This window comes from Macrotis lagotis, chromosome 8, assembly GCF_037893015.1.
Source record: "Macrotis lagotis isolate mMagLag1 chromosome 8, bilby.v1.9.chrom.fasta, whole genome shotgun sequence".
NCBI lineage: Eukaryota > Metazoa > Chordata > Mammalia > Peramelemorphia > Peramelidae > Macrotis > Macrotis lagotis.
Genome location: NC_133665.1, coordinates 182,733,508 through 182,749,484, shown reverse-complemented (window position 1 = coordinate 182,749,484; position 15,977 = coordinate 182,733,508). Strand labels below are relative to the sequence as shown.

The 15,977-nt window shown below is 41.4% G+C and overlaps 1 protein-coding gene across 2 annotated transcripts in view; it reads left to right on the top strand.

Annotated features, from left to right (window-relative positions):
* LOC141496603 (sodium channel protein type 5 subunit alpha) overlaps positions 1 to 15,977 on the top strand; it is a 129,349-nt gene that overhangs the window by 35,914 nt on the left and 77,458 nt on the right. For both annotated transcript variants that reach the window (XM_074199102.1, XM_074199103.1), the window contains exons 8-11: positions 883 to 1,024; positions 2,182 to 2,379; positions 9,903 to 10,082; positions 11,693 to 12,055. In XM_074199102.1, coding sequence (XP_074055203.1) covers positions 883 to 1,024; positions 2,182 to 2,379; positions 9,903 to 10,082; positions 11,693 to 12,055 — 883 coding nt within the window. The remainder of the gene's footprint in view (positions 1 to 882; positions 1,025 to 2,181; positions 2,380 to 9,902; positions 10,083 to 11,692; positions 12,056 to 15,977) is intronic.

The window sequence follows — 15,977 nt, the reverse complement described above, 5'->3', positions numbered from 1 at the left end:
TCCTCCTGACTCCAAGGCCAGTTCCCTATCCACTGCACCATCTAGCTGCACCTTCTCATCTGTTAAGTGGGGAGATCTAGACCTAAGGTCTCTTCTGAGCAATAGTTTATTCACTAAATAGGTTCCAGTTTTCTCTCCTGCTTCCGAGGGCACGTCCACATGCACATGCACACACACACACACACACACACACACACACACACACACACACATCCCCAGACCTTCCCTGTCACCATCACCAACCCTGGGAGTTGGAAGACACCTCAGTACTCCTTCATCCTGGATGAGAGTCCCTGCCCAATCATCCTTGACAAGTGATTCTCCAACCTTCACCTATAACCTCCAGATGGATATAAAAAATATCTCACTTGCCTAGGTGGGAAACTCTCCCTTCATAATGGGATAGTAACTCTTTCTCCTCTATGAGGATGTGAAAGCAAATTCAAAAGAAAATGATAAGGATAATGGAAGATGTTGGACTGAGGACCCTCCCTAGAGCATTCCAGAAGCTTCCAGGAAGGAGAAGAAGCTCCTCACACCACTGGTAGAGACCATACCTAGCTCAGGAGCTCTAAATGGTCAACATTTCTATAGCATGTTAACGTCTGGAAAGCCTTTTACCTGCATTATCTCCTTTGAGCCTAACCCTCTGAACTAGGTGCTGTTAACTTCCCCATTTACAGATTAGGAAACTGAGGTTTCAAGAGACCCAGGGTCCCATAGGCAAGTCTAGGGCTTTAGTTACATGGGTACATTCATTGTGCTGGTTTAAACAGACAGACAGACAGACAGACATGGGAGGGGAGGGAACTATGCCTGACCTGGGCTGAAGGATTGCCCTGCAGGCCTCATTTGAAGAGTTCTGGTTTGTCTGGCTCACAGGACATGTCCGGAGGGTTACCACTGCCTGAAGGCTGGAGAAAACCCTGACCATGGCTACACCAGCTTCGACTCCTTTGGCTGGGCCTTCCTCGCCCTATTCCGCCTGATGACTCAAGACTGTTGGGAGCGTCTCTACCAGCAGGTCTGTGTCCTGCCCAACGGAGGAGCTCCGGCCACTGTACAGTGGGGCTGTGACCTTTCCTCACAAATCTGCTCCATGTTGGGCCTTGTGGCCACCTGGCTCCTGACTGGACCTTTCCCAGGCTCACCCAAATTGGATGGCAGATCCCCAAGGGCAGGATGTAGAATTCCATTCCCCCAATCCTCCATCTGTGGCCACTGTTACCATGGAAGCTCCAGGGTTGACAGGATAGGTCCCAACTGGGGATGAAGTTGCCTGTCCACAGACCACAAAGTTTAGGCCCTAAGTGGGGCCTAATAGCTCCTCACAGCTCAGTCTTAGTCTTGGGGCATGGCCACCTTTGATATATGTTTGTTTAGAAGCCACCCAACCTCAGTCAATATTTAAAGAAACTAGCCCCAACCTTTTTGATTCAGTACGATTCTCCCCTTCAGGTGTGAGACATTTACCCCTTTAGCTAAGGGGTAAATTTCCATGAGAATTTAAGGCATTATCCCCCATATATGAGTTTAGAACAGTTTCCGCTCCAATGGATGCGGGACATTCTCCTCTCCATGTGTGGGACAATCTCTTAGGTATGGGACAGTCTCCCCTCCAATGGATGCAACACATATTCCTCTCCATAGAGATACAAATCCATTCTCTTCCTTTGGGTGTGACTTCCTCCCCCGTGTATGAGTTTAGAAGTCTCCCCTGCAGTGAACGCCAAGCATTTTCCCTTTTTGTGTGAGACAGTCTCCTCTTAGGACAGTCTCTTTTCTATAGGAATGTGGGACTTCCTCCCCTCCCCGTGTAAGACATTATCTTCTTGTGGTTATGCTGGGTGTGGAGCATTCTCTCTGTTATGTATGGGGTATTGCCCCCTTGAAGCATCTGATCGTCTCCCTTGGACTGAATCTAGAACATACTGCCCCTTGTATGGAAGGGAGACATTCTCTCCCTTTCAATGTGAGACATCCTCCCTTCCATCAGGATAAATATCTGGCATTCTCCATTCTACGTGTGTAATATCTGACAGACCCAGCTTAGTCTGGGTATTATCCGAAGCCTTTTCTCCATGCCGACCAGGAAGCATTCCCCAAGACTGCTGGCAATGTCCAGTGTGTCTGACCTTTTCTCCCTTTCCTCCCCACTCGGCCCCCACCCTCCACCTCCAGACGCTGAGGTCCGCTGGGAAGATCTACATGATCTTTTTCATGCTCGTCATCTTCCTGGGCTCATTCTACCTGGTGAATCTGATCCTGGCCGTGGTGGCCATGGCCTACGAGGAGCAGAATCAGGCTACAATTGCTGAGACCGAGGAGAAGGAGAAGCGTTTCCAGGAAGCCATGGAGATGCTGAAGAAGGAACATGAGGTTGGTGAGCAGCTCACTTGGGTTGTTCATGCTGAATGACCCAAGGTGGATAGAAGCTTGTGGCAGAAGGATGAGGGATTCATTCTGGGACATCCCTTGAGTCAGAGAAGTCCCTGTGGACCTCTCCAAAAGCCAGCTCCAAAAATAAATTCTAGTCTTTGTAGCATTATTATATCTACATGCGCTAATAAGATTCAGGTGCATGCCTGCCTTCCTAAGGTTCTGTTCTGCTTTTGTGGGTATCTAATGGCCAATCTAATTCTGGAGAAAAGGGTCTGCCTCAGTTAGTGCTTACTATAACTGCTATTATCTTTTTTAAAATTTTTCTAAATTTGCTCCTCCAATTCTTCTCTCAATCCCATCCCCCACCCATTGAGAAAGCAAGAAAAATGATATCCATTATATATATATGAAGTTATTCAAAATATTTCCATGTTAACCATGATGCAGAGGGAAAAAATCTGCACTCAAAGTACCTTAATTTACTCTCTGGAGGTGGAAAATAAGTTTTTAACATTTCCTTTCATTATGATTTTTTTATTTTCTTTTTTGTACCTAATAATATTTTATATTTTCCAATTACATATAAAGATAGTTTTCAACATTTATTTTTATAAGATTTTCACTTCCAAATTTTCTCCCTCCCTCCTTTTTCCCCCACCCCAAGAAGGCAAGCAATCTGATATCAGTCATATATGAACAATCCTGTTATACATATTTTCACAATAGTCCCACTGTGAAAGAAGAATCAGAACAAAAGGTAAAAACCATAAGAAAGGAAAAACTAAAAGCAAAAAATGGTGAAAATAATTTGCTTCAATCTGCATTCAGATTCCATGGTTGGGTTTTTTTCCCTCTAGATATGGTTAGCATTTTCCATCATGAATCTTTTGGAATTGTCTTGGATTTATTGATGGGAAGAGTTAAGTCTATCATAGTTGATCATCACATAATGTTGTTACTGTGAGCATTGTTCTCCTGGTTCTGCTCACTTCCCTCAGCATCAGTTCATGTAACTCTTTCAGGTTTTTTGGAAAACTGCCTGCTCATCATTTCTTAGAGTACAATAGCATTCATTCATATACCTCAGTCATTCCCTATTTGATGGGCATCCCCTCAATCTCCAATTCTTTGTCACCACAGAAAGAGCTGCTATAAATATTTTTGAACATATGGGTCCTTTTCCCTTTTTATGATCTTTAAGATACAAACTTAGTAACAGTATTGCTGGATCAAAGGTAGGCATATTTTTATAGCCTTTGGGGCATAGTGCCAAAATGCTCTCCAGAATGGTAGGATCAATTCACAACTCCACCAGCAACACATTAGTGTTCCAATTTTTCCACATCTCCAACATTTATCACTTTCCTTTTCTATTAGTCATTCTGATAGAGATAAAGTGGTACCTCAGTTGTTTAAATTTTCATTTCTCTAATCAATAGTGCTTTAGAGCATTTTCCATATGACTATAGATAGTTTTATTTTCTTCATTTGAAAACTCCCTTTTCATATACTTTAACCATTTGTCAATTGGGGAATGACTTGTAGTCTTATAAGGCATAAAACCCCCACAACCAAATGCAGAAAGGTAAAAATATTAAATACATCCTTTTCAAATCATGGTACAATAAAAATTACATATAGTGAAAGGCCATGGAAAGACAGACTAAGAATTAATTGTAAACAAAATAATCTATATATTTTATATATATATATATATATATATATATATATATATACATATATATATATATATATATATATGTATGTATATGTATATCTTTCTACTTTCTTTCTAATCTAGGTTGGATTAGTTTTGTTTGTGTAAAAACTTTCTAAGTTAAAATAATCAAAATTATCCATTTTGCACTTTATAATTTTCTCTGTCTTGATCATAAATTCTCCTTTCTCTATAGATCTGATAAACTATTCCTTGATCTCCTAATTTGCTTAAAGTTTCACCCTTTGTATCTAAATCATATACCCATTTTGATCTTATCTTGGTATATGGTGTAAGATGTTGGTCTATGCCTAATTTCTACCATACTATTTTCCAATTTTTCCAACTCTTTTTTTCAAATAGTGAGTTTTTATCCCTAAAGCTGGAGTTTTGTGCTTTATAAAACAATAGATTATGGTAGTCATTCATTACTGTGTCTTGTGTATCTAACCTATTTTATTGATCACTCACCTATTTCTTAGCCAGATCCAAATAGTTTTGGTGAATGCTATTTTATAATATACTTTTAGATCTGGCCAACTTCCTTTGCATATTTTTCATTAATTCCTTTGCATTTTTTCATTAATTCCTTTGATAACTTGACCTTTTGTTCTTCCTGATGAATTTTGTTATTTTCTCTATCTCTGTAAAATAATTTTTTTGTAGTTTGATTGTTATGGCACTGATTAAGTAGATTGATTTAGGTAGAATTGTCATTTTTACTAAATTAGCTCAGCCTACTCATGAGCAATTGATATGTTCCCAGTTGTTTAGATTCCATCCCCAGTTATATGAAGAGTGTTTTGCAAACGTATTCCATATAGTTCCTGGTTTTGTCTTGGCAGGTAGACTACCAAATATTTTATATTATCTGTAGTTATCGTAAACAGAATTTTTCCTTTCTATCTCTTACTGTTGGGCCTTGTTAGTAATATATAGAAATGCTGATGAATTTTGTGGGTTTATTTTGTATCCTGAAATTTGGCTAAAACTGTTCATTGTTTCAAGTAGTTTTTTAGTCGATTCTCTGGGATTGTCTACATATACCATCGTATCATCTTCAAAGAGCAAGAGTTTTGTTTCCTCTTTGCTTGATCTAATTCCTTCAATTTCTTTTTCTTCTCTTATTGCTAAAATTATCCTTGGCATCCCTGTTTCACTCCTGATCTTATTGGAAAAGTTTCTAACTTATCCCCATTACATATAATGTTTGTTAATGGTTTCAGATAGATATTAATTATCATTTCAAGGAAAATTCATTTATTCTTATGTTCCCTAGTGTTTTATTAGGAATTGGTACCATACTTTTGACAAAAGATTTTCTATATTTATTGTTATAATTGTATGATTTTTGTTAATTTTTTTATTGATTCAGTTAATTTTGCTAATAGTTTTCCTAATGTTTAACAAGCCCAGCATTTCTGGAATAAATTCCATCTGGTCAAAGTGTATTATCTAGATGATAAAATTGCTGTGATCTTAATTTAAAAATTTTGCATCAATATTCATGAGGGAACTTGGTCTACAAGTTTCTTTCTCTGTTTTGGCTCTTCCTGGTTTAGGTATCAGTACCATAATTTGTATCATAAAAGGAATTTGGTAGTATTCCTTCTTTGCCTGTTTCCCCAAACAGTTTATATAGTATTGGAATTAATATGTTCTTTAAATGTTGTAATATTCACTTGTAAATCCATCTGGTCCTGGAGATTTTTCCTTAGGGAGTTCATTGATGGCTTGTTTAATTTATTTTTTAAAATGGAATTGTTTAAGTATTTTATTTCCTCTTCTGTTAATCTGGGCAATTTATAGTTTGTAAATATTCATGCATTTCACTTAGATCATCATATTTATTAGCAGGAATTGAGGAAAATAACTCCTAATTATTACTTTAATTTCCTCTTCACTGGTAGTGAATTCACCCTCTTCATTTTTGATATGGTAATTAGGTTTTCTTCTTTCTTTTTCTAATCACATTAACCAAAGGTTTATTTATTTTTTCCATAAAACCAGCTCTTAGTTTTATTAGTTTAACAGTTTTCTTACTTTCATTTTCATTAATCTCACCTTTAATTTTCAGAATTTTTCATTTAGTATTAATTAGGGATTTTTAATTTATTTTCTTTCTAACTTGTCTAGTTACATACCCAGTTCATTGATCTCTCTTCCTCTATCTCATTCATGTAAGCATTTAGAGATATAAAATTTCCCCTTATAACTGCTTTGGCTGAAATCCTATAAATTTTGGTAAGTTTTCTCATTATTGTCATTCTCTTTGATGAAATCATTGATTGTTTCTATGACTTGTTATTTGATCCACTCATTCTTTAGGATTATATTATTTTGTTTCCAATTAATTCTTAGTCTGTCTTTCCATGGCCTTTTATTATATGTAATTTTTATTGTACCATGATTTGAAAAGGATGTATTTAATATTTCTACCTTTAGTCATTGGATTGTGAGGGTTTCATGCCCTCACATTTTTGTTCAATTTTTTTGTAAGTGCTTTGTACAGCTGAGAAAAATGTATACTCCTTTTCTCCAGAGGTCTGTCATGTCTAACATTTCTAAAATTCTATTCATCTCCTTAACTTCTTTCTTTTTTATTTTGTGGTTAGATTTATCCAGTTTTGAGACAGAAAGGTTGAAGTCCCCCACTGGTTTAGTTTTGCGTCTATTTCTTCCTATAACTCACTTAACTTCTCTAAGAATCTGGCTGGTGCTCCGTCCATTGCGCCACATGGCCATACTTACAATTATTATTATTTTTTTATTTAAATTTTTTTTCCTCTCCCCTTTATCACTCAAGCAAGTCTATATTTATGGGGGGAGGGGGTATTTCGTTTACTCTTAAACAAGAGAATATTTTATTAATGTATAAAAAAACATTATTTGTACAAAATGAGAATAAATATTAAATAAAAAAAGAATCTGAGGGGCAGCTAGGTGGCACAGTGTATAGAGCACTGGCCTTGGAGTCAGGAGTACCTGAGTTCAAATCCAGCCTCAGACACTTAATAATTACCTAGCTGTGTGGCCTTGGGCAAGCCACTTAACCCCGTTGCCTTGCAAAATCTAAAAAAACAAAAGAATCTGGATTTTATACCACTTGGTGCATATGTTTCATGCTGCTTTTATATCACTATGATATCTTTTAGCAAAATTTATCTCTTTTAATTAGATTTGTTTTTGCTTTTTCAGAGATCAGGATTCTTATCACTGCTTTTTTTTTACTTCAATGGAAGCATAATATATTCTGCTCCACTCATTTATCTTTATTCTGTGTATATCTCTTTGCTTCAAATGTAGTTTGTGTAAACAACATATTGTAGAATTCTGGTTTCTAATCCATTCAGCTATTCAGATCTGTTTCATAGGAGTGTTCATCCCATTCATATTCACAGTGATAACTACTATGTATTTCCCTCCATCCTATTTTTCCCTGTTTATATTTTTTGCTTTTCTTTCACTTTGTCCCAATTCATCAGTTTTGCTTTTGACCACCATCTCCTTCCATCTGCCTTCCCTTCTATCAGCTCCTTTTTTCCCCTTTTCCCTTCTACTTCCCTATAGAGTAAGGTACATTTTAATATTTAACTGAATGTGTATGTTATTCCCTCTTTGAGACAAATTCACTGAGATGATAATTCAAATATTCATTTCATCCCCTTTTCCCCCCTCTAATATAATAAGTCTTTTGCACTTCTTTATGTGATATAATTTACCCTATCTGCCTCCCCCAATCTTCTCCCAATTCAATCAGTTTTTCATCTTTTAATTTCATTATATCATCACATCAAAGTAAACTTATACTCACATTTTCTATCTAGATAGACATCTTTTATCTTCCCTAATAGAGATACTCAAAAGTTCTTAAAAGTTATACTTATCTTCCCAAATATGGATGGAAATCACTTAATCTTAATGAATAACATGGTTTTTATATTTCTTTTTTATTTTTTATGCTTTTTATGATTTTGTGCTTCTCTTTCATCTTACATTTGAAGATCATATTTTCTGTTCCATTCTGATATGTTTATCAGGTAAGTTTGTAAGTCTCTTATTTTATTGACTATCTTTTCCCCTGAAAGATTATGCTCAGTTTTGTTGGTAGTTGATTCTTAGTTGTAACCTAAGCTCCTTTGCCTTTCAAAATATATTCCAAGCCCTTCTACCCTTTAATGTAGAAAGTATTAAGTCCTTTGCAATCTTGACAGTGGCTTCTTGATATTTGAATTGTTTTTTCTTGAAGCATTTTCTCCTTGGTCTGATAATTCTGAAATTTGGCTACAATATCCCATGGCATTTTCATTTTGGGATCTCTTTCAGGAGGTGGTCAGTGGATTCTTTTAATGACTATTCCACCTTCTCAAATATCAGGGCATTTTTCCTTAATAATTTCTTGAAAGGGGCTGTCCAGGTTCTTTTTTTTCATGCCATTTGGGAAATCAAAGAATTCTTAAATTCTCTCTTCTGGATCTATTTTCCAGGTCAGTTGTTTTTTCAATGAGATTTTTACATTTTCTTCTCTTTTTTGATTCTTTTGATTTTGCTTGACTGATTATTGATGTTTCAGAATCATTAGATTTAACTTTCTCAATTCCAACTTCAAAGGAATTATTTTCTTCAGTTAACTTTTGTACTTCTCTTTCCTTTTGGCCAATTCTACCTTTTAAGGAGTTGGGTTTTTTTCAGTAGATTTTTTCCCATTTGATCTATTGTGTTTTTTAAGGAATTACTTTCTTCAGGCAATTTTTGTCCCTCTTTTTCCAAGCTTGCATACTTCTCATTTCTTTTACCAATTTTTCTTCTACCTTTCTTATTTGATTTCTAAAATCCTTTTTGAGGTCTTCAAAGAAGGTTAACTGGTCTTTAGACCAAGTTGAATTCCCCTTTGAGGCTTTATATTGTTGCCCTCTTCTGTGTTTGTTTTGATCTTTCTTACCACCATAATAGCCTTCTATCACCTGGACTGATTTCTTTTTCTTCTCATTTTTAAACTTATTTTTGACTCTTAAAGTTGAGCTCTCCTCCTGGGGCCCCAGGGGCCAAGGGCCTGAGCATTGGCTTTCTGCACCAGGTCTCTGAGACTGGCAACTTGCCCACTGCCCTGAGGGGGAAGCCTCATTGTACCTTTTGTGCTGGGGTTCAAGGACTGGCAATTTGACTTCTGAGCTAGAGCTGGAGGCCTCATAGCAGGCCCACTGTGCCCGTAGCCTGCTGAGTCAGAAATGAGGGGACCCAGCTGTTGATCTGTGTTGAATCTAAGAGCCTCCCATTGACTTTCCTAGACACTATCTGCACTGGGTTGTGCCCCCCTTTTACCCAAGTGAGATAGGCATTTAATGAAGCCCTTCTAAGTAATCTTCAGTTGGTAAATTGTTTCACTTCATCTTTTGGTGGGTCTGTCACTCCAGAAGCCATTTAGAGACTTAATGTTGTTTCCAAGGGAAAGTAGGGAGACCTCAAGCAGCTTCTTGGCTTATCTCCACCATCTTGACTCTGCCCCCAGTAGATAACATTTTTTCATCATGAGTCCCTTGGAATGATTGTATTGTATAGTGTATCATTGCATTGATCAGAATTAAAAATTACTATCTTGAGTTCAGACCCATTGACCATCAGAGACCAAAGGAACCTTGGAGCTTATTTATGCCACATTCCATCTTTTAGAAAGGGTGAAAGACTGAGGCCAAGAGTAGGTTCCAAATTGCCTTTGATACAGATTCCAACTGGAGTTCAAATCCAATGTCCCCCTCAACCCCAGCCACTAACTAGGAAATCCCTGACCTCTTTCCCACTCTAGGCTCTGACCGCCAGGGGCATGGACACTGTGTCCAGGAGTTCTTTTGAGATGTCTCCCCTTGCTCCAAAGACAGCACCGGAAAGGAGAAGCAGGAGAAGAAAAAGGCAATCTTCAGGGACAGATGACTGTGGGGAAGACAGATTCCCCAAATCGGACTCAGAGGATGGCCCTCGGAGAATGGTAATGGCCCCCTTCCCCTCAGCTCTGTGTTTTCCCCAATCTGGTCCTTTGCAAGGATTTCTATGTGTTCTAAGCTAGGAACCCCTAACTGGTCACAGCAAGAACTCTCTCTACATGTGGTCAGAGTATGATGGAGTGGACGTTCTTGTTCTCAGCACTACTTTTCAAGTCATGTAGACTCACTTTCCTGGCTGATCTCTGATGTCCATCTGGCTTTCCTGAAGGCCCATTTTATGGATGAGGGAAATAATGCTCAGAGAAATTAGATGGTTGGCCCAGGGTCATATAGACTAATAATCTCCAAGATGGGCTATGAATGCCATGATCTTTCTAGGATGCCTGGTGACCTGCCATTTACCTCCCCCCAACTCCATTTCAGCCAGGGGTCTTAGAGGGCCTCAGGCAGGGGTATCAGGGGAGGTTGGAGACTTGTCTTCTAAGCTGCATTAAGCCAAGCAGCCTGAGATGAGAGCTGCATCCAAGTTGCCAGCTCTTGTTAATACTTTAATCACAGTAGGTTCATTGGTGTTAATGAACCAGGGAGGCTTAATTGCCTTGAAAATTCTACTTAATAAGAGTTAAGGACTAGTGGGCAATCAGAGACCACACATTATTGTCATTACACTGCTGCCCTAGGTACTGATACCCCCACCCTTTCTTCCCTTGCATGGGGCATATCTGAGCCCTGCAGCCTGGGGGCAGACAGAGAGAGAGAGAGACAGTGCCAAACTCTGGGGCTGGTCTCTCTCCAGGCGGCAGCTGCTGTGGCTGGGAGCCTTTGGACAGAACCAGGAGGGGACCCTTCCTTCTAACCTCTCAGGGAGGCAGTTTTTGGTCCAAAGATCCTGGCTTTGGCCAATAGTTTGACCTTGGACAGAAACCTACTGAGCACCCTTGGGAGATCAAGCTCTGTGTTAGGCATCAGGGGGTCCTTGCCTATAAGGAGCTTACAACCTAATTAACAAGAAGAAAGAACCCAAGCATTTCTATGATGTTTTAACAATCTCTCTTCAAATATGGGAGATGCAGAAAACACAAAGAACAACTGAGACAGAGGTAGAACAGATGGAAGCTGTCTGTCTCAGGGGAAGGTTGTAGTCATCAAAGGCCTCCTGCAGAAGGCCAAACCAGAGCCAAGTCTGGAAGGAAGCCAGAGTCCTTGGATTTCTATTCTATAAAATAGAAATAATAATAATATCGAGTCTGACTATTCCTCATGGGTGCTGTGAATCTCAGTGGAGTTCAGGTATCCAAAGGGCTCTGCAAACCTCAGAGCCCAATAGAGATGTCAGTGATTTTCCTCCTTGCTCTTGGAGCCACCCACAAGGCACTTCCCGTGACTGGGGGGCCATCTCCAAAGGTTTGTTGAGTTATGTGAAGTCATTTTGGGGAGGCAGATTGCAATGGAGTCCAGAGTCTGGGTCAGTCCCCAGCCCCCGTGAGAGGGGTCACATAAAGAGAGCATTTTGTGAGGGCCAGAGGGCTGTGACCTCCCCGGGGGTGGCATTGGATGCAGCTGGGGAGGTTAGGGAGTAAGGGAATCATAGACAACAAGAAACAACATGGGATAAATCAAGGTCTTGACTTGGTCTCCCTTTTTCCCATCCCAGACCCTTCTGGGCATCAACCACGGCCCCCACAGGAGTTCTCTGAAACGTCGGTCCAGTCATGGCAGTGTCTTCACCTTCCGCCGGAGGGACCTGGGCTCAGAGACAGACTTTGCAGATGATGAGATCAGCACTCCTGGGGAGAGCGAAAGTCACCGGGCCTCCCTCTTGGTGTCCTGGCCTCCTCGGAGGCCCAGCACCCAAAGCCAGTCCAGTCCTGGTGTCCCCACTGCCCCCAACCTCCTCCACAATGGCAAGAGGAACAGTGCTGTGGACTGCAATGGCGTGGTCTCCCTCCTGGCCACGGGTCCCCCAGAGGCCACACTGGCTCCTGTGATTCTAGAAAAGCCCCGACCTCCAGACACGGTGAGCCAGCCAAGGGTGGGTAGACGGGCTATTGACCAATCACATGCCATGAGAATGGCAAAAGACCACTGAGGTTGGCTGGTCTCCATGCTGACCACTAGACTGTGTAGATGTGGTCCTGTCCACACATGTTCACACATGCATGTGTATGCTAGAGGAGAGCTGTAGAAACTTGAACCTGAAAGGACCAAAGGCAGAGCAAGGATTGAGGATTGGGAGGGACCTCAAGGATAGTCCAATCTCCCCATTTTATAGATGAGGACCTTCAGTTCCAGAGAAGGGAAGGTAAGAAGTATCTGAGGTGGATTTGAACTCAGATCCTTTAACCCCAAGCCAGCATCTGTTTCCCTCTGATGTTTATAGATGGAGTTCTTGTTGGCTAGTAATTAGACTAGAAAGTCAATCAGATCTCTTCCAAGTCTGACTTCCTCTGAATCTGTGACAACCCAACCAGAGAGTCATCTGGCTTCTGCTTGGATATTTCCAGTAACAAGGAGCTCAGTACCACTGAGGGCAGAGTTCATTCAGTGGGAGCTGCTCTCAGTGGAAGAAAGCTCCCCCTTGAAGGAGCTAGAGCTCCCTCCCTGGGATGGCCATGCGTTGGAGCTGGTTCTGCCCTCCTTCCTGAGCCCTCACTGTGATCCAGCTCTGAGAGAGAGAGCATGGGGAAGGGATCATCAAGTCCCTGCCAGGAGTAAGGCCCAGAAATAGGAGAGAAATGAGAGGTTACTAGACTAGATGATCTAGGAACCATCTCAGCTCTCTCATTTTACTAGTCAACATCCCCAGAACCAGAAGACCTGGATTCAAATCCTGTCTCTGTGACTTGTCAACTAGGTATCTTTGAGCAACCTCCCTAGGCCTCCCTCAGTTTCTCCAAGTGTACAATGAGGGAATTGAACTATATTATAATTACTAATACTAATAGTGCTTACACAGTGCTTTGTGGTTTGCAAAGCATTTATAAATATGATGTCATTTTAACCTTCCTTGGCCTCAGTGTACTCATCTGTAAAACAAGAGACTTGGACTAGGTCACGATAACCATAAAGAGTAGCATTTATACTGTGCGTTATGGTTTGCAAAACGTTTTATCAGTTTGTCACTTGAGCCTCATGACTGTCCTGGAAGGAGATAGGTGTCATTGTTATCCCCATTGTACAGATGAGGGAATGGAGGGAGACAGACGTAAGTGACTTGCCCAAGGTCACGCAGCTAATAGGTGTGTGAGGCCGAATTTGAACTCAGGTCTTCCTGATTCCAGATCCAGTACTCTCTCCACTGCACTACAGGCCGCCAGCATGGCCTCTGAGGTCTCTTCCTCCTCCCAGACTTTCATTATTCTCTTTAAAAAGGTTTTTTTTTTGCCGCTCTTGGTTTTTGTGGCATATTTGTTTCTGGAATGTCTGCCTTACCCCTAAAAGAGCCCTCTGAATGAGTGGAATGAATGATGGATGAAGGAATAAATGATTGAAGGAAGCGTCCTCTGACGACAAATAAACACTGAGCATATCACTATAAAGTGAGACTGCCCCTACCCCAAGGAGATTGCATTCTAATAGAGGATAAACAGAGACAACCATGGTCAGGGAGAAGTGCTCCTACTGAAGCATCCTAGTAACCAGGTCAAAGAGGCCGTTCTTTGTCTCATTTCTTATCTAGTCTTACTCAGTGGTCCTCGCTGCAGTCAAACTGAGACCTAGGGAAAACCTTAACTTAAAAAGACCAAGGTCTCCCCTGTATCTAAGGCCACCTCCACTTGTCCTTATCTAGATCTCTATCCCGGATGGCTCCAGAGGAGAAAGTGAGGCTGGGAACTGCACAGCCCTCCCTCACTTAAATCCACTTCCCTTATCTGCCATTGGCGGTACCTTCTGATGTCATGGTCCTCTTCGAAAGTGAAGAAGAACAAGTTGTCTAGATTCGATTACCCTAGAGGCGGAAGTGCGGGGGAAGGGGCTTCGAACGGTGGGTTAGAAAGATGCGATGGACTTAGGCCAACACTATGGGAGGTTCTCGGCAATCAGGTCCAAAGGGTGTCTGGGTAAGACCCATGTTGGAGGTCCAGAGGGAGAGAATAGGGCACCTCAGCATCCCAGCAAGTGGCCGGGTGATAAAGAACTTGTAAGACATCTTCTGGCCCTAAATCAGGGGTACAGGGTGAGCGATTCCCCAGCAACCATCTCCTGCCTTGCCACCAAAAGGAGGGAGGGACTCACTCTTCTCTTTTCCAGAACAAAGACTGATGATTTCTAGCTCTGTGGTTGCCATAGGAATTTGGAGCAAGGAGATTCATGTGTAGATTAGAGAAGCTTCAGGGATGAATTCCTTAGGAGTTCTCCCCCTCACCCTCTGACAGAGAGGGGCCCGTGTCCAAGCCGTAGCTGCTCTCCTGATATGGGAAATGAGACAGGTGTTCCATGAGGCTGAGCTGCCTCCAGTGAGGTCATGGCCCAGGAGGCCCATAGCTTGGGAATTAGATCAGCCCTGGGTAAGTTAATATCATTTCCTAATTTCATTAGGGAGAAAATCATCTCATCTTACTGCCTATGTTGGGCAGCATCCACATTCATCCACTTCATTACCCAAGATTTGGATTTTGTGGATTCTCACATCTGTGGGGCCATTTCTAAAGTTAAAAGAATTAGGGGGACCAAGATCAGACCATTTCCAAAGTTAAAGGGATTAGTAGGCCAAGATGGGGCCATTTATAAACCTTAACTAGATTAGAGGCCACAAGGCCTGCCTTTCTCCAGTTCACCCTGAGTTCTCAAGAGGAAACACCCAGCTGCTCTCCCCTCACTCCTAATCTGGAGTGGGGGGGGATGATGATGATGGAGGAAGGATCTAGGAATGGTTCATGGCCTCTATTTATTCTAATAATGGACCAGACAAGGAATGGGATAGATTGAGAACTGGACTAGAGTCAGAGAGCTGATTCTCCCCGATACTTAGTTGCTGCATGACCCTGAACAAATCACATAACTTCCCCTCTATAAAGGAGTTAGTCATCTATCCATGCTGACTCTATGATCCCAGCACGATATTAGAGACTAGACTCCATGGCCAGCTCTCTCAGCTCTGCCTCTAAAAAGATATTGCCAGTAAGGAAGAATAGATGTGTAACCAGTCTTGCCCAGGATTTCTGGGACCAAGATCTCTAATATGGTGCCAGTGTTGGGGCTAGGTCATTACATCATGGGGTCATCCAATCCAACCCCTTCATTTGAGAGGTAAGACTCACCACTTTACCAGTCACTTAATCTCAGTTTACTCCTATTGGGAGGTTGAACTCAATACAAGCTCTAGTATCTCTTCCAACACCATGGTCCTCTCTGGGTCTTGCTCTCCTCATGTATAAAATGAGAGGGTCAGGCTGGACCCTCTCTAATCCCCTACTGAATAAGGCCTTTCCCAGAATCCCAGGGCCTTCGGCAGTCTTCACTTCACTTCTGACATATACATGAAGAGACTTCCCATCATAACTGCCTGACAAGTGGTTGACTGGTCTCCCCTCGAAGTCCTCCAATTCAGAGAGCTCCCTACTTCTCCAGGCAGATACTTTGGGACAGTGTGACATGGCGGGTACCGAGAAGAGGAAGATCTGAGTTCAAATCCTTCCTCAGGCTTTTACTAGTTGGGTGATTCTGCATCACCCTTCGGTGCCTCAGTTTCCTCATCTATAAAATAAGGAGGTCAGGTTAGAGAGTCTGAGGTCCTATCCAGGGAGAGAGTATGATTATATGGTAGTTCCAGACATTGATGGTAGTTCCTCCATTGCTCCTGGTTCTGGCCCTTGAGGGCAAACAACAAATCTCATCCCTCCTTCATAGGATGATCCTACACTGTCCCCCTTATCAATGTCCTTCAGAGGAGATCTGATTAGGTCACAGGACAGTGGAACTATCATCTATTCCTAAAA